This window comes from Pygocentrus nattereri, chromosome 4 (genome assembly GCF_015220715.1).
Source record: "Pygocentrus nattereri isolate fPygNat1 chromosome 4, fPygNat1.pri, whole genome shotgun sequence".
NCBI classification, from domain to species: Eukaryota; Metazoa; Chordata; class Actinopteri; order Characiformes; family Serrasalmidae; genus Pygocentrus; species Pygocentrus nattereri.
Window position 1 is genome coordinate 25136624 of NC_051214.1, and position 18957 is coordinate 25155580.

An 18957-nucleotide genomic window follows, 5' to 3' on the forward strand; every position below is an offset into this window, starting at 1 on the left:
ACTCCAGCCACATGAGGTCTAGCATTGTCCTGCATTAGGAGGAACCCAGGGCCAACTGCACCAGCATATGGTCTCACAAGGGGTCTGAGGATTTCATCTCGGTACTTGATGGCAGTCAGGCTACCTCTGGCGAGCACATGGAGGGCTGTGCGGCCCTCCAAAGAAATGCCACCCCACACCATTACTGACCCACTGCCAAACTGGTCATGCTGAAGGATGTTGCAGGCAGCAGATCGCTCTCCATGGCGTCTCCAGACTCGGTCACGTCTGTCACATGTGCTCAGTGTGAACCTGCTTTCATCTGTGAAGAGCACAGGGCGCAAGTGCCAATCCTGGTGTTCTCTGGCAAATGCCAAGCATCCTGCACGGTGTTGTGCTGTGAACACAACCCCCATCTGTGGACGTCGGGCCCTCATACCGTCCTCATGGAGTCGGTTTCTAACCGTTTGTGCAGACACATGCACATTTGTGGCCTGCTGGAGGTCATTTTGCAGGGCTCTGGCAGTGCTCCTCCTGTTCTGTCCTGCTGCTGGGTTGTTGCCCTCCTACGGCCTCCTCCACGTCTCCTGGTGTACTGGCCTGTCTCCTGGTAGTGCCTCCAGCCTCTGGACACTACGCTGACAGACACAGCAAACCTTCTTGCCACAGCTCGCATTGATGCGCCATCCTGGATGAGCTGCACTACCTGAGCCACTTGTGTGGGTTGTAGAGTCCGTCTCATGCTACCACGAGTGTGAAAGCACCACCAACATTCAAAAGTGACCAAAACATCAGCCAGAAAGCAGAAAGGTACTGAGAAGTGGTCTGTGGTCCCCACCTGTAGAACCACTCCTTTATTGAGTGTGTCTTGCTAATTGCCAATAATTTCCACCTGTTGTCTATTCAATTTGCACAACAGCTGTGAAATTGATTATCAATCAGTGTTGCTTCCTAAGTGGACAGTTTGATTTCACAGTAGTTTGATTTACTTGGAGTTATATTGTGTTGTTTAAGTGTTCCCTTTATTTTTTTGAGCAGTGTATATATATATATATAAACAACAAACAACGTGCTGTATATATAAATAACAAAAACAAAAGAGGAGCCAGACTGGTTTATGTCTTCTGAGAAAGTTTCTGGCTGAGTTGAACCGGTGAATCAATTCAAATGCAGCATTTTTTCTTGCTTTGTTGGTCAGAAGAGACTAAACTGAATTTTCATTCAATCACATTTAGTTTCTACATCTTTCAATGATTGAATATCTAAGATGTAAACAGAGTCAGTCCATGTGGTTTGATGTGAAAGGGTAAGTTGTAGAGAAATGTGTGACTCTTTTTAATGGTGGTGGTAAGAACCTGGAGTCACAATGTCTACAACACAAACACAGCTATTTTATTTACTGTCCAAAACCTCCAGCTTTTAAATGTATTGTTGATAGTGGTACAATAGCAGCAAATAGTGGCCAAAAAAATATTCCTTGAGATGTATTTTGCCTCACAAAGCCCTGCATGAACATGAAAGTATTTGAAATACATTTTAGGCCTAATTCTTGCTTCAAAACTATCATAAAACACTGTCACGAGACACTGTGTTTTTAATTGTTTCTTGCCATAGCTGTCTGTAAGGGAATTAATTGAGGCACAGTTTGGAATTCTGGTTCCTATCACCACCACTGTGATCAATTATGAATCAGAAAGTTTCACTCCAGTGGAGCATTTCACATCAAACACAACTTTATCTACATCTGAACCTTTTAATTATGTAGAAATTTTGGAACATTCCTTTAAATGATGGGTGAAACACGAGTCATGTGAGCTTTGCAGTTATTCCCTATGTAGAGTTTCACATTTGGTTCAAACCAAAGCAAGACTACATTTAGTCTGAGCACAGCTTGTCTTTCAGCCCATGAGGGGCCAAACATTTTCAAATCAAATCAAATCAGATTTATTTGTATAGTGCTTTTTTACAACTGATGTTGTCACAAAGCAGCTTTACCGAAATCCAGTAAAGACAAAGTTTTAAAATTAATGTAAAACCTCCAGGTGAGCAAGCCAGGGATGACAGTGGGAGAAACTCCCTCAGAGCTGAGGAAGAAACCTTGGGAGGAACCAAGGCTCACAAGGGGGGACCCATCCTGCTCTGGTCAAACTACCTACAAAGTTATTATACTACTAATATTAATAGCAGTAGTATTAGTAGTAGTAATAGCTAGGAGTCCATGAAAACTTCAGTGTAGGGTGGGGAGCTAGTCCAAGGTAGGTAGCGGTAGCTGGGGCGTGGGCAGCTGGTCTGAAGTGGGCAGCAGGAGAGCTCAACAGTCAGTGTCTGGCTGGACAGGTGGGCTGTCGTTTACTTGGTGAGCAATGTTGTGGTGGGCATGAGAGCCAGAACAACAAATAAAGCAGGACGGATTACAGTTTGGAAAGGAAAATAAGAATTTAATAAGTTGTGTATAGTTTAAATACATGTTTGTGTGTGGAGTTAGGTTAGCTTTCTAGTGGGCCAGTTCAAGTATTCTCACAGGCCTGCTTTGTCATATAGGCCACACTTTAGGCAGCCCTGCCTAAGCTAACTTGGTAATGAAGGAACTGAGGGAGAACTTTAAATGTGAGGAGAAAAATGTCTGCCAAAATATAGTCAGTCCAGCAGGATGAGAGAGTTTTATATGACTAGAATTACATTCCAGCAGTGGTGGACAGTAACTAAGTAAATGTAATTCGTTACTGTACTTAAGTATTTGTATTCTGGGCGACTTTTTACTTTTCACTCCACTACATTTCAAAGTCTAATATCTGACTTTTTCCTCCGCTACATTTTGAGAAATCTGTCGTTCCTTTTGGTTTCTGTGTGTATAAAAACGTAACATGTCAGAATAAAAGAAGCGCAAAGCAAGAGCACCAATCAGGGCACAGCGGTCACTTTGTTTTGAGCTTGTTTTGACCTGTTGGTCATACCGACCCAGTGCAGCACACGGTTCAACATCAGCGCAGCAGCGTAAAATTTTGGGAGCACATGCGTCACCTAAATGATGAACTAACCTAACTTTGTGTAAATAGACCACAATATAGAAATATGTCCACATATGCAGTCGTGACTGGCGTGTTTCTTTTTTTCTGAATTTATACAAACACCATTTCATTTTATAGTAAATTAGTTTGGGCTGGTTTATGTTTATGAACAGAGACCTACAGATCAACATAGTAAAGGAGCTCATTTGTGATCCTGAGTTTAAAGCCAGTTTTTATTAAACTTGTAACTAATTTACAAAGTAATCTGAAACTGAAACTTTGCTTGTGTGTAAAAAGTGATTTCAGAGCCACTCGGTTCTCCCTGATGGAAACTGTTTACCTTCAGTGTTTTGTGCTTATGATCATTTTAATAGACGTCAGCGTCACTAATTAATGACCTTCTATTAAAAGACTGGTTTACCAAGAGAGACACTGGAGGACTTTCACCTAAAATGAGTTCATGAAGCGAGTCTTGTTATAAAACTGATAACAGGACATCAGAGCCATAATTACTCTTTCAGTACTTTTACTTTTGATACTTCAGTACATTTGAAGACAAATACTTTCGTACTTTTACTCAAGTTGAGGTCTAGAGTAAGGACTTCTGCTTTTACTGGAGTAATATTTTACCTTGGGTGTCTCTACTTTAACTCAAGTACATGATTTGTGTACTTCATCCACCACTGCATTCCAGCTGGTGAACAAACATCTATTACTCACATCTTTACCTGTTTTGGAGTCTGTGCCTCTCAGGTTTGGCAGGTTATCCATGGCCAATATCAATAATATTCACAGTCAAGTCAATACAGATAAGATTTTGCCGATATATAAGCTTTAAATCACTGGCTATTTTTGTCAAACTGTTTCTCACTTTGTGACATAATCTGAAAATGCCTGTTGCTCCTTACGTTGTGTGTAAATTTCATGATGAATGGACCGAATAAAACGTCCTAAAACGACTTGATAAAATTCTGGTACCATTGACTTACATTGAAGGTAAAGTAGGAGATACAAGATTTTCTTCTGACAACAGCGCTATAAAACCAAACATGTAGAAACAAACTTTTGTATTAGCAGCAGCAGTAACAGCAGTAATGATAGTAGTAGTAATAAAGAAGTGTCCTTTAAAGTGACCCACAGATATTACCCAGTGACTGTATTCTTACAAAAGTCATATAAAAAATGATATGAATAAATTCTGGCAAGATTTTTTAAGAGACTCTTTTTAAGAGACTCTGTGTCGCGAGCTCGCTTCACTTCTTTTAGTTTTTTGTTAATTGTGTGTTTGTCTCGTACTACTTTTGCACTAAATGTTGCCAGCACTTTTGTTTACGACAGACAAACACTGTTGAATATATTGGAAATAGTGCAATAATGGTGCATATGAATGTGTATATTGTGTTTATATGTGTATATTTATAGACTAATGTGCATATTTTTTGTATTTGAGTTCTATAACAGGGCTACATTTTTAATTGATTTCTATGGATTTTGGATTCCACAGTGCCTGAAATCAAAACAACAATTATATTCAAATTTAATATACCATACCAGCCCCGTTGGTGACATCCTGTATAAATAAAAATAATGCATGGACGCGACTTAGTAAGGTGTGGGAGTGAGGTGATTAAGTCGTGGCCATGCATTCATATCTTGTTCCCACGCGTTAATAAGGCGTGGCCACGCATTATTTTTATTTATACAGGATGTCATCAGCGGGGCTCCGTGCACCATTTGAAAACAAAAAGGCTGTAAAAACTATTTCTATCCGCAAAACATGCAGCACACAAACATTCATTCAGCGAACGCCACCTCTCCACTCCTCCCGGCGAACAGCTTCTCTCTGTCCTTCTGTCGGCAGGCGGCGCTATAGCACCGCTGAGTCCGCCGTCCGTCAGTGAACTGTGCGAAGAAGACGCCGAGTCCAGTTCCAGGTTGCAGTAGCTGTGTGGAGGTGGAGGTCGCGGTCGGCGGCGCTGTGTGTCTGTAGTGAGTTTAATGGTGAACCCGTGTAAACCGAGTTTCACACGGCTTTGTTTCGAGGACATAGTGCTTGTTTTATGAATTAGTAGAGTCAGCAATGTCGCAAGCGTCTTCGGGTTTTAACCCGACTTCCCATGAGGCACATCGGACCCCGCAGGCAAGTGGCCAGAAACAACAACACCACAAACACCACCAAGAACACCACCACCACCACCAAAAACAACAACAACAACACCAAGAACAACAACAACACCAAAAACACCTGTCCATCTGTCTGTTTATCTTCCTGTCTTTCTGTGTCTATCTGTCTGTCTCTCTGTTTATCTACCTGTCTGTCTACCTGTTTATCTGTCTGTTTATTTACCTTCTGTCTACCTGTCTATCTGTCTGTTTATTTACCTGTCTGTCTACCTGTCTATCTGTTTATCTACCTGTTTATCTGTCTGTCTACCTGTCTGTCTACCTGTCTGCCTACCTGTTTAACTGTCTGTTTATCTGTCTGTTTATCTGTCTGTTTATCTGTCTGTTTATCTGTCTGTCCATCTGTCTGTCCATCTGTCTGTTTATTTACCTGTCTGTTTATTTACCTGTCTGTCTACCTGTCTATCTATATGTCTATCTGTCTGTTTATCTACCTGTCTGTCTGTCTGTCTGTCTGTCTATCTGTTTATCTCTCTGTCCATCTCGCTGTCCATCTCTTGTTTCCAGTATTTCTCATTTTCAAAAGGCAGTAATGAATCCTTGCTGATCACTGTAATGATTCACAGAGCACATTTCTTCACCTCCAGTTCAGCTACCTGCTCTGGTAGAGGCTGGTTTAATCTACCCTGCCTGTGTGTGTGTAGAGTTAATCCAGTTTATTAATGAGCCTTACCCAAAAAACCCTCTAGCTCCCCTGCTTCTCCTCTTAATCCAAACCAAAACATCACATTTGTTTGTACTGAATTTCTGTTTCACACAGAGACTCTGGTTACTAAAGCAGTGTATGTATAGACTTAATAAGTTGAAAGTTACTGTAATTACTGTTACAGTGTGGATTGTGTTCAGCTTTCTGTTGTGTCCTGTTCTGCTATTTTGTATCTAGGGTCCTCTAGGATCAGCCTACATTCCCACTGAGGATGAGAAGCGTGTCTTCAGAGAGTGTAATCGCGAGAGCTTCTACTACCGATGTGAGTTATTTGCAGCTTTAATGGTGATTTACGCTCATTTGTGCTTCACCTTATAATCTGCTGTCTGTTTCACTCTGTAATAATAAGGTCTTTGCATTCTGTTCTAGCGCTGCCATTGTCAGCCATAGCAATCGCAGTCACTCAGGTGATGGTGTCTAGAGGTGAGCGCATGTCCTTTTCTCCAGTTCTCTTGTATTGGTGTGTTACCTTGTGCTGGTCTTATTGCAATAGTTCTTCACTGCTGCTGTCCCTTTTTTAGGAGTGTTATCACCATCTCCGAGATTTGGGTCCCTACCAAAAGTTGCAAGTAAGTAACAAGGGCTGCATTTCACATCAGTGGTTCCTAACCAGTCATGCTTATTTTAGTGCTATGCTCCTCAATCAATAATCAAATATATGCTATTTTCCACTTACCCGAGTAGTAAGTGGTCACTCAGACATTTAGAGTCCAAATTTTACTTCTTTAGTTTAGAACTCGAAGAGTGAGGCTACCAAATCATAGAAAACACCCAAGTAGTGGGTTCTAAATGGTTTCTGTAAAAACAACACCAAAACATTTCAACCTGCTCAGTGTGAACTATAAAAGCTAACTGTTGCTGAACACTGCGAGCAGCCCCTTTAGACAACAGGGTCTTTATTCACAAAGCATCTTAAGATTTCCAGTTCTCATCTAAAATCAGTTTTTGTGACCGTCGCCATCATAAATACAAAGGATCTGATCCAAGACTAGTCCTGTCTTGTGAATACGAGCCTTGGTTTTGTCCGAAATGGCTTTCTATAGTCGTGACGTTTTGCTCATTTGTGTAGTTCAGTCATACTGTGTCCTAAACCACATTTGGGTGTTTGGGTGACTAGTGAGTTCTAGAGTTTGTTAGCAATATTATCCTCTTAGCTCCAGTGGTAAAGTAAGGAAGCAGAATTTGGACACTCAACATGTCTTGGCTGATCCACTACATCTATGTTAAGTGGAATATTGTATAATAATATTTTTTCTGCCACACTATTTCTTTAAGAAATGGCCTGTGCATGAGATTACTACTTGAACCAGGTATTGTCTGTCTAATGTGACATGGCAGTCCGCTGTATGTGCTGTCTGATGTCGATTCTTTTATCCTGTGGGTTTTGAATAATTTTTCAGTTGAGGGTTTTTTTTTTTTGTTTCTAACATTTCAAATTCATGATGTACCACAGTGTTTTGCCTCTTGCTGCAGTAGTTGCACTGTACTGATAGTGTCTGGTGGCAGCTGTTATGATGATCTAAATGTGGAAAACGTTAAATTGAAAAAAGATTTTTGCACAGATTTGTTTGTGTGGATGCTTTTTCACATTTTAGATTCTCATCGCAGCCATGTCTAATAGTGGATAAGTGGAGTTTTCTCCTGTTATGATGAAAACAAGCCTTCCACCTGACCCAAAACATGGGGCAACACTTGATTATGGCACAGATCTACAGTGATGTTTTAAGTATGTTGTAAAACTATATATTTAGAAAATATCAGCGGATAAAAGAACTGAATCTGACCTCAAGGAACCACCGCTTTACACCAAACATGATTTCTTGTTTTCAGTACTAGGTCTACAAGACGTCCTCAGTGTATGTATTTGTGTGCAGTTGCTGGCCTGTTTGGCTATATGGGAGGAAAGGTGTCTTACATGAAGACTTGTCAAGAGAAGTTTAAAAAACTAGAGAACTCTCCACTCGGAGAGGCACTTCGGCAAGGACACCTGCGCCATGTACCCCCTGAGTAAGGACTGCATTCCATTCTTTTTCATATGCCAACAGTAATTTAACTTTTCAATAAATGATTGTGGTCATTTCATTTTGTTAAATCTGGTTATTAGTTTTATATGAGCTCCTCCCATAAAGAACCAAAGCTGACATAGTTATCATAGTACCTCATTTTTGCTTATTCTTCTGGTGAACCAGGCTGAACCAGTCGGAATTTGCAGATCCAAATCAAGCAGCTCCTCAGCAATCGGGGTTTGAGACGGCATTCCAGCCCACAGAGGAGGCCAACTCTCAGCCAAATCCCTACAGCAGTTACTCTAGTGACTATCCCTATAGCAGCCCATCTTCGTCTTATGACCCCGCGCCTTTCAGCTCTGGACTAAGTGAGCCTGCACTGTATAGTTCAAGGGATGATGTCGCCCTTCAAGGTAAAACTACTATTAATTTGCATGTTATTGTGGTGATTTCCCTTAAAATTATAATTTGGCAAGCACTGGCCATGTTGTCAGAAGATTGCGTGTTCTATCCCTACGAATGCCACAGTCATCCGGGAAGTCTAAGAGACCATAATTTGCCTCACGCTCTCTGGATTGGTATGATGTCCCTCCTTCAACCCGTATCACTCAGCATGATGATAGCCAACATGGGCATTTGCTAGGTGACGTAACAGGACTCACACTTGGCATTCTTGTCCAACTGTGTTCAGCTGTGCAGTGATGTCCAATTAACAGCAGTTTGAAATGATAACTAGGAGGAACCACATGCTTCCCAGTCTTGGTATAATCATGCAGTGGGGGAGACAAGCTAGCAATTGGGATTGAACATGCCTGAATTGAGGACAAAACTAGGTAGAAGTCCTATAATAAAAAAAAGTCAGTAGATTTTCCCAATGTATCACTTTTAATCAACAGGACAGTCTTTTGAAAAACCAAAGAAATTATTAAAGGATGTTTATATTATGTCTGTTGCAATTTTCGTTGCTCTTTCCAGAATTTGAAGTTATCTAGCTGATTCAGATTGATATTCAAATTGCTGTTTACATCTGCCGTCCTGTAGGTCCACCTTACCAGGAAGATGATGCTCCTAAGAAAAGAACAGTACTGTACGAGGAGCTGCGCAATAAAAACAGGGAGAACTATGAGGTCACCCTCACGCAGAAGGCTGAAACTCAACTGAAACCACAGGCTGAGGTGACGACACCAAAGGCAGAAGGTGAGCTGGTGTTTAATGGAAATAATCATCAAATTTCTCACTTTTAAAAGATTTTTGGCGTCCGTGTTTGGCTTTGGTTTCAGTCGTGCACCACTTTTCTAGGGAAAGTCACATTCCACAGGTAATGGGAAAACTCTTTGCTACATCAATGCAACTGTTGTGTTTTAGGTGTTTTTCACCTAAACGTAAACTATTTTGTCTGGAGGTTTTTAAAGGTGATCACAGATCAGCACTTCTAAGCCCCATTTTGTTTCTTTCTTTATTTCTTTTTTTTTTTTTTTTTATAAATAAAAACTTGCCCTCGCCCACTTTAACTCGCCACTCATTTGTGCATCACTCCTACATTTGCCCCGGTATGTTCGCCTCAGTGAGCTAAACAGCAAGCCATGCAAACTTTCCAATACAAAACGTTTTTTAAGAAGTTTGAGTACAATGTTCATAACGTGTGTGAGTAATTGATTTGTCTGGCTATAATCTTGGAGTAGAAAAGTGGTGTAAGGCCTTTTTTTTATGTTTTCTGTTGTCTCATCAGTTAAAAAGAACAAGTATGGTGACGCTTGGGAGGAGTAAGTCAGCCACGGAGCTCCAACTTCCCTACAAATCCTGTGGGGTGAGAGCAAGTCAGCGATTTATCCAGTGCAGTACAATGCAGCTGTTTTAGAAGGAAACCCAGAGCAGCATTTGGGGTCTGCTTCTGAAATGAAAATAAATAGCAATATTAATGGGTTTTAAACATTTGGCATTTGGGGTTATGTGTGTGTGTGTGTGTATATATATATATATATATATATATATATATAAATATAAATATAAATATATATATATATATATATATATATATATATATATATATATATATATATATATATATATATATATATATAATATAAGATTTGCTTTATCAAATAGTTTCAGAAGTTAGGATCTTTGTGCTTTTTGTCAGTATGGGGCAGTTTCCTTGGTAAGTGGTGGGCACGATATACATTTCACTACTAGTGGTAATTTTATTGGAAATCATTGTCATGAATTGTTTGCCTGTGGAATTAGCCATAAAAGTATTATCAGGGATTTTCCAGAGTACAAGTGATTATTGTTTTAAGTCTAAATTGGTAGTGTTCAAACAAACTGAAGAAATACACCCAGTGGTTTTCATAGTAGATTTCATGCTCTTTTTACTGAGTAAGGGCAAAATTGAAAGTGTTTTGAACCGAAAGTAATGATTAAAGCTTGAGCCAGAGTGGATGTGCTTTTGGCCTTAAAGCTGTATGAATGATTGTCAATGTAGTCTCTGTACAGTCTTCATAATCGTTATCAGTGTATAATTTTACTTTATGATGGATGACTGCTCCAGCACCAGCAATGTTTCTAAAATTGGGAATGAGTGTGTTTATGAATGGGGAAAGATTTTGAAATACATTGCTCATGTATAACAACCACACACTGATTATTCCAGCAAGCAACATCATTAAACTTCACGGGTTTCTGGAATCTATTGATGGTTTGCTTTCTTTGTTTGAAGTATTTGTATAAGACACAAAAACATTGTCACTGTCATGACAAAAATTGGAAAATGTTACCTGTTCTTGGCAATGTGTGAACATTTCATGATGAATAGACCATAGAAATGGTTTTTAAAAATTATGCAGACTAAAGCTTTGTTACATAAACTTCCATTATAAGTTAAGACCAGTTTTATGGTTTTGTAGGTACGTGGTTTTTGCTTCAAGTGACATGTTATGCACCTGGCCAGGTGACAGAATTTGATGATTTTTGAAGTGAAAAGAAATAACAACCTCTGCAGCAAATGATAAAAATAATTATGGTATATTTCATGTGTACTATTACTCACTTCTACTGCGTACTGAATTATTTAATGCCTGTAGTCTGTCACTAAATCACACTCAATGTCTTTGAATCATTGATTCTTGATGCATCACAACTCTCTTCTGCATCAATGCATATGATGTCATAAACTGACTTTCCCATGAGCTTCTTTAATGTACGAGCATCGTGTGTCTCCCATGTAGGTTACATTCAAATTCATATTAGCTAATGCTGCCTGTGAAGATGGGTGGACATGGAGAAAGATCATAATGCAGGCCACAGAAAGAAACCCTACATGTATAAAGAGTATTTTGTTATATTTGATTTTTGGTCCCCTGAATTGAAAGAAAATCCAGCTGAAAGGTTTCAGATTCCCACCTATAATAATCAGATAATCAGACAAAAGAAAGAAAATGATATTGCTCGTTTTCTGCCGTTTACTTGCCCTAAGCTTGTATTTGATAGAAGCAGGTATGTTGACACAAGTTAATCCCAGTTTGTGTTTCTGTGTCTAAAGAAGAATAAAGCTGACTGTGTGTTTAAACGGGGTTGTTTAGCGCCCCCCAGAGGCGAGTCGAGTTAAACGTCTCTGCCTTCTCAGAGCCGCAGTGAAGAGAAGTTAGTGAAATTTGTGAGAAGCGGCCTCTCCGTTATTACGGGTGAGAGGTTGTCAGTGTGTTTGCTGCCAATGGAAAACTTGTGTGTTTTAATGGGTAAAGAAGAGAAAAGAGCTGCAAGTCTCCCCGTCGGGGAATCGAACCCCGGTCTTCCGCGTGACAGGCGGAGATACTGTCCACTATACTAACGAGGAGGAGGCGGTGAAGAGTCTCCAGAACAGTCCCACAAACTGCTGCTGTCCACCTCAGAGCAGACAGAGCTGAGTGTATAAAGAAAGCACATCCCCAGTCAAACACGAGGACCGCGGGACAATCCTATCCTATAATCCTCACTTTGCGCTGCACTACAATCCCCAGCATGCACTGCAACGCAATGTGCCAGAGACCAGCATCAAACGTGCGGAGCAGCGGTTACAGCTCCACACCAGTCATATCACCGAACACACTAGACTGCATTTCAGCCAATATAAATATACAGTAATAATATAGATAAATAATGTAGTCACGCCAGCGTGTCCTGGGTCTTCCCCGGGGTCTCCTCCCTGGTGGACTTGCCTGTGACACCTCACGAGGGAGGCGTCCAGGAGGCATCCTAACCATATGCCCGAACCACCTCAGCTGGCTCCTCTCGACGGAGAACTGGTGTTGCACGTTAGTTTAAAGTTTATTCTATTTTTGACCAGAGTAGGAAGCCCCGCACTGAAGCAGGGCATCAAAAAATTAGTTGATACTCATGATGTTCCTCCCCACGGAAATCTTTAGTAAAAGGCGAAAGATTTATACGATCTGAAGAGAAACAAGAGTGAACTGAAGCTGAGAGCGGCGGCTCAGCGCCTCACTGACAGCAGCACAGCTCACAGTGACGGCAGACACACGGCAGAGCCCGCCAGCGCACTACACCTCACCCACAACACCGAAATAACTCTATAACCGACAATAACCACATTTAATAAACCAGGTAAACAGATATAACATTGATATAGAGTCAAAATAGTATGCCCGGTGCATTATGGGAGACGTACACTGAGTCTTCCACTTCCTGGTTTCCCACGTGGTTACTCCTGAGCGAGAGAGAGAGAGAGAGAGAGAGAGAGAGAGAGAGAGAGAGAGAGAGAGAGAAACAGGGAAAGGTGGGGGCAGAGAGAGAGAGAGAGAGAGAGGGAAAGAGAAAGAGACGAGGGGGGGGGGGGGCAAAGAGAGAGAGAAAGAGAGAGAGGGAAAGAGACAGGGAGAGAGGGGGGCCAGAGAGAGAGAGAGAGAGAGAGAGAGAGAGAGACCAGCCTGTAATACATACAATCAGACCAAACCAAATGATAACGCTCCAAAAACAAAACTACATAACCCGTTGGAAAACAGAGACACACACAGAGCAGAGTGCAGTGCTGTCTGACCCTAAAACGCCAGTACACTGCAGCAGATTACCTGAACACAGTGACGGATACTAAACACAGAACCTGACAAAGTACAGACTCAGTGACCACAGCCTGGTCAGGCAGACCAGCCGCTATAAGAGATCCTGGCTGCCTAAAGAGCTGAGACTCTGCCAGCAGTGCGACAGTAACACTGCAGAGACGGAGCTGCACTTCCTCACTGAGTGTAACAAATACAACACACTACAGGAAATGTACATTAGTAAATTTGAGAAGATTCACCCCCAATTTAGCCGCCTCAGTGATAACGAGAAGCTGCCCATCCTGCTAGGAGAGAGGAGAGAGAGCTCGGTTTGAGGCACAGAACAGCACGACGGTGAGAAAAATCACACCTCCTCCAAGTGAACAGGTACTGTGTCTGTCCACTGCTGATGTGCGGAGAACTCTACACAGAGTCAACTCATGAAAAGCACCAGAATCCGACAGCATACCAGGCAGAGTGCTCAGAGAATGCGCCGAACAGCTGGCTGATGTTCTCACGGACATATTCAACATCTCTCTGAGCACTGCAGTCGTTCCAACGTGCTTCAAGTCCACCATCATCATCTCTGTGCCGAAGAAGTCTCCAGTGTCCTGCCTCAATGACTACCGTCCCATTGCACTCACTCCCATCATCATGAAGTGCTTCAAGAGGCTTGTCATGAGGCACATTAAAGACTAGCTTCCTCCTTCACTGGACCCAGTGCAATTTGCATATCGCCCCAACCACTCAACAGACGACGCCATCTCCACCTGGCTCTCTCCCACCTGGACAATAAAGACACCTACGTCAGAAGGCTGTTCATAGACTTCAGTTCAGCATTAAACACTATCATTCCTCAGCAGCTTATTGGAAAACTGAGCCTGCTGGGCCTGAACACTTCCCTCAGTTAGTCAGGATAGGAAATAACATCTCCAGCGCCACCACACTGAGCACTGGTGCCCCTCAGTCCACTGCTGTTGACTCTACTGACTCACAAAAGTACTGCAAAGTACAGCTCAAACCACATCATCAAGACTGTGGTGGGTCTGATCAGCAAGAACGACGAGTCAGCATACAGAGAGGAAGTGCAGCGGCTAACAGACTGGTGCAGAGCCAACAACCTGTCTCTGAATGTCGACAAAACTAAGGAGATAGTTGTTGACTTCCAAAGAGTGCGAGGTGACCACCCCCCACTGAACATCACTGGCTCTGCTGTGGAAATCGTCAGGAGCACCAAGTTCCTCTGTGTCCAAGTCACAGAGAACCTCACCTGGACCCTCAACACCAACTCCACAGTCAAGAGAGCCCAGCAGCGCCTCTACTTCCTGCGGAGACTGAAGAAGGCTCATCTCCCCCTCCCATCCTCACCATGTTCTACAGGGGGATTTTGGAGAGCATCCTGAGCAGCTGCATCATCGCCTGGTTTGGGAATTGCACCGAATCAGACCGCAAGACTTTTATAAAAGCAGTAAGCCACTTGAGACTGTGCGTTACTGCATTCTTATCACGGGGAAGGCAGTTTTTGCCACTCGGCTTCATATCATGCCTAAATATACTCTTCCCACAAATCACAGTAACACATGGCCTCAAATAGCTTATTGCTTTAATCTACTATATTAACCCCATTAACAGAAATTAGCTGTGTACAGAAAAATCTTCTGTAACCTTGTAGTTACCCTTAAGTAATATCAAGACCATCAGGGATAGAGCTGCATTCTCTCTCTTCATTTCAGTGTTTGAACTAACACTACCCATTTTTTTTTTTTTTACGAAAGTCAGAGTAGGTCATAAAATGATGATTATCATCAAGTAACTGGAGAATCAACAAAATGTTTTTACTAAACCATAAATGTGAGAACATTGACCTTCCCTTATTGCTAATGTGCTCATTGTTCCAGGAAGACTGATGAGGTGAAAAACTATGTAAACTAATAACCAATCCACCAACTTTCTCAGACGAGAAGATTAGCTATAAGATCACACATACTAGCAGGATTTTGAGGAGGCGTCTAATCCAGCTCATTTTAATAGTTTAGTTGAGTGGGATAATGTCCAGGACAATAATACACCATCTGCTATTCTATTTTTTGGGCACACTCTTCCTTACTTTGTGAGAATTGCTTCTCTAAATGAAACTGAACGTCATTTGTGTTGGTCATCCTCTTATCCTTCATCAGTGGTCACAGGATGCTGTTGGCTGGATGTTTTTGGTTGGTGGACTATTCTCTTAGGGCCTAAATGTAACTAAAGCCCAGAAGCGAGGTCACTGAACTTTTCCCTTCTCTTCTATCACTGAAGACGAGCCGGGTCGCCTACAGAGCAGCGCTAGTAGCTGTTAATGAAGCAATGCTTTATCTGAGGGTCCCATTTCATAGGGCAAGACTCAGTTCCAAAGGGTTAGGGTGACACTTGAAAACAAGGGATAGGGGTAAAAAGAAGAAATGGGATTGGGCCCAAGTGGTTACAGAGTGACAATAACTACTTACCTGTCAGGTTTTTACCTGGTTGCTTGTTAGCTAGCTAGTTAATGTTTCAGTTAGAGGAAAAGAGGACAGGCCATAAAGCACAAGCGTTAGCTACCTGAAAAAATGAAGAACTTCATATATTAATTGTTTTCATAGTTCTATTAAATATTTCAAAACAGTCACACCATTATGAGCTGTATATTGTTCTATTCCTGAATTCTAAACGCTAGTCTAGAGAATTTAGAGGTGGCAGCTCTGTAGAAGGCCAGTCAGACGAGAAGACTTTTGCCAGTTCAAACAAACAAAATCAACTCATTGATACTTGAGTTCTTGTAAATATGAGTTACATAATTAAACCTTACTAAACACAGAAAAGGAGACGGAGGTAAAGAAGCTGAAGGAGACTGACAGAGCTGAAGAAGCATGCCTGATAAAGGTTAGTGATCTAGAAGAAAGTGAGCGAGTGCTGTTTAGGCTTTTGCTTTAAATTAATTGTGTGATGCTGTGCAGAAGACGAGTCAGGAGAGGCCAGAATTGAGAAGATATCATTTTTGTGCTGTCAGATGTTTCGATGACCAAGCCACCTAGGTCATGGGTTCTCAACATTTTCCAGCCCACCTGTGTGTATCTACAAAGCATAGCAGCCCACAGGAAAACAAACAAACAAACAAACAAAAAAACATGGCTGTAGTGATGTCAAAAAGGAGGGAAAAAGAAAAAAAAAGAATAGAAATGTACAAGGTAGATGTGATTTGGAGTCCATCGCGTTTTCACTGAAAATACTTTCCAAAACAGTGACGGTTTGGTTTCTCTAGTTTTGAGGGGTTTTGTGATTCATTTGAAATATTAAGTGAATCATTTTTCCACTTAAGTTTTATGACTTACAGTGATGTTACCGGCCCAAATCACCGCCTCCTTCTGAGTACAGGCCCCTGGACCACTTCAGGATGCTTCATGGTCCACTGGTGGCCTGCAGGTTAAGTAACCCTGACCTAGACTATTAAACATGTTAGTGCAATTACAGGAAACATAGTCACACTTTATCTGGTTGCAGAAACTGAGACTGCACCAATTTGTAGTCTGTGTATTTGAATAACACATGTCCGCTATGAAGAGGCAGATCTTCTGTGAGACAACCTGAGCGAATAGAGGTTTTGTGATCAATTTTCCACCTCACTGAACATACATGTTTGGGCCATTAAAAGTATTTCTCTTCAAGCAACTTAAATGTCCCCAAACCCACTTAGACTTAGCCCCTCTATCCATAAATCTCTAGTGACATCATAACATAATTCATATTAGCTAATGCTGCCTGTGAAGATGGGTGGACATGGAGAAAGATCATAATGCAGGCCACAGAAAGAAACCCTACATGTATAAAGAGTATTTTGTTATATTTGATTTTTGGTCCCCTGAATTGAAAGAAAATCCAGCTGAAAGGTTTCAGATTCCCACCTATAATAATCAGATAATCAGACAAAAGAAAGAAAATGATATTGCTCGTTTTCTGCCGTTTACTTGCCCTGAGCTTGTATTTGATAGAAGCAGGTATGTTGACACAAGTTAATCCCAGTTTGTGTTTCTGTGTCTAAAGAAGAATAAAGCTGACTGTGTGTTTAAACGGGGTTGTTTAGCGCCCCCCAGAGGCGAGTCGAGTTAAACGTCTCTGCCTTCTCAGAGCCGCAGTGAAGAGAAGTTAGTGAAATTTGTGAGAAGCGGCCTCTCCGTTATTACGGGTGAGAGGTTGTCAGTGTGTTTGCTGCCAATGGAAAACTTGTGTGTTTTAATGGGTAAAGAAGAGAAAAGAGCTGCAAGTCTCCCCGTCGGGGAATCGAACCCCGGTCTTCCGCGTGACAGGCGGAGATACTGTCCACTATACTAACGAGGAGGAGGCGGTGAAGAGTCTCCAGAACAGTCCCACAAACTGCTGCTGTCCACCTCAGAGCAGACAGAGCTGAGTGTATAAAGAAAGCACATCCCCAGTCAAACACGAGGACCGCGGGACAATCCTATCCTATAATCCTCACTTTGCGCTGCACTACAATCCCCAGCATGCACAGCAACGCAATGTGCCAGAGACCAGCATCAAACGTGCGGAGCAGCGGTTACAGCTCCACACCAGTCACATCACCGAACACACTAAACTGCATTTCAGCTGCAGTTCAGCCAATATAAACACTTAACGCCAGCTCAGCACCTCAGAAACGAGTGAACTCAAAACAAAAAATAACTCTATATGTCTAGATCAAGTAAATATGTAGGTTTAAAATGTGAATACTTCAAGAATTCATGTAATATTTCAAGGTCTGCTGCTAAGCGTCTATTTTACTGCTGACGTTTTCGCGTATTTTGAATAAACAGTGGCCAGCTCGGGTTTTAATACAACATTGACACGGATTTGGTGAGAATCTTTTAATATGGACCCTTTAATGCTTGAGTTTGACACCCCTGCACCAACAAATAAGACTGTTCACTACTGAACGATCAGGACTGAACGAGCACCCAACACGACGAACCAGCAGCCTGGACTATTCACGACTGTTGATCAGTTCACGACCTACTAACTGACCTCATTAACATGTGACTACGTGTTCACACACACACACACACACACACACACTTAATACACAACTATGCACACACACACAGCAGCTGTAGCTCGTTCTATTTTTGACCAGAGTAGGAAGCCCCGCACTGAAGCAGGGCATCAAAAAATTAGTTGATACTCATGATGTTCCTCCCCACGGAAATCTTTAGTAAAAGGCGAAAGATTTATACGATCTGAAGAGAAACAAGAGTGAACTGAAGCTGAGAGCGGCGGCTCAGCGCCTCACTGACAGCAGCACAGCTCACAGTGACGGCAGACACACGGCAGAGCCCGCCAGCGCACTACACCTCACCCACAACACCGAAATAACTCTATAACCGACAATAACCACATTTAATAAACCAGGTAAACAGATATAACATTGATATAGAGTCAAAATAGTATGCCCGGTGCATTATGGGAGACGTACACTGAGTCTTCCACTTCCTGGTTTCCCACGTGGTTACTCCTGAGCGAGAGAGAGAGAGAGAGAGAGAGAGAGAGAGAGAGAGAGAGAAACAGGGAAATGTGGGGAGAGAGAGAGAGAGAGAGAGAGAGAGAGAGAGAAACAGGGAAAGGTGGGGAGAGAGAGAGAGAGAGAGAGAGAGAGAGAGAGAGAGAGAGAAACAGGGAAAGGTGGGGACAGAGAGAGAGAGAGAGAGAGAATCGCTCCGAATAAGGCCAAATAAACTCACGTAGCTGATGCACTAGCTGATCCCACTATCTACAAAACAGCTTAACAGCAAATGTGGAGGATAAGCCGAGTCTATCCTTTATACAGAGCTGCTATAATCATAGTTTGTCCTTCACACAAACATTCCACCATCTGACAGCGGACGCAGCACACCTTCACTGATTTACTGCTTTAACTCACAGCATCTTTTAATGAAATAAAATCACTCTTCCACTTCCAGTGGTTTTCTCAAAATCATTCATATTTTATTCCTAAATGGAATAAAGGACAGACTGAACAGACTGTTCTTACCTGGAAA

General features: G+C 41.9%; 1 protein-coding gene and 4 non-coding genes across 5 annotated transcripts; 1 reads left to right on the top strand and 4 right to left on the bottom strand.

Moving 5' to 3' along the window:
* The first annotated feature begins 4904 nt into the window (after nt 1-4904).
* Nucleotides 4905-9813, top strand: ociad1 (OCIA domain containing 1). Its single transcript, XM_017687533.2, has 8 exons — nt 4905-5127; nt 6055-6139; nt 6247-6300; nt 6399-6446; nt 7752-7884; nt 8067-8296; nt 8925-9080; nt 9613-9813. The coding sequence occupies exons 1-8, from the start codon at nt 5068-5070 to the stop codon at nt 9648-9650; spliced, it is 804 nt and encodes a 267-aa protein (XP_017543022.1). The 5' UTR covers nt 4905-5067; the 3' UTR covers nt 9651-9813.
* A 1830-nt stretch (nt 9814-11643) lies between these two features.
* Nucleotides 11644-11715, bottom strand: trnad-guc. The gene has a single exon. It is a non-coding gene; the product is annotated as a tRNA-Asp (tRNA).
* Nucleotides 11716-12211: 496 nt separating this feature from the next.
* On the bottom strand, nt 12212-12327 carry LOC119263331. The gene has a single exon (XR_005130247.1). It is a non-coding gene; the product is annotated as a U5 spliceosomal RNA (small nuclear RNA).
* Nucleotides 12328-17194: 4867 nt separating this feature from the next.
* trnad-guc lies at nt 17195-17266 on the bottom strand. Its single transcript has one exon. It is a non-coding gene; the product is annotated as a tRNA-Asp (tRNA).
* A 797-nt stretch (nt 17267-18063) lies between these two features.
* On the bottom strand, nt 18064-18179 carry LOC119263332. The gene has a single exon (XR_005130248.1). It is a non-coding gene; the product is annotated as a U5 spliceosomal RNA (small nuclear RNA).
* Between the last annotated feature and the right edge of the window lie 778 nt (nt 18180-18957).

Coding starts and splice junctions, on each gene's coding strand:
- ociad1 (XM_017687533.2), top strand. CDS start 5,068: ATGTCGCAAGCGTCTTCGGGTTTTAACCCGACTTCCCATGAGGCACAT. Junction 6,447..7,751: donor GTCCCTACCAAAAGTTGCAA/GTAAGTAACAAG, acceptor ATTTGTGTGCAG/TTGCTGGCCTGTTTGGCTAT. Junction 8,297..8,924: donor GGATGATGTCGCCCTTCAAG/GTAAAACTACTA, acceptor GCCGTCCTGTAG/GTCCACCTTACCAGGAAGAT.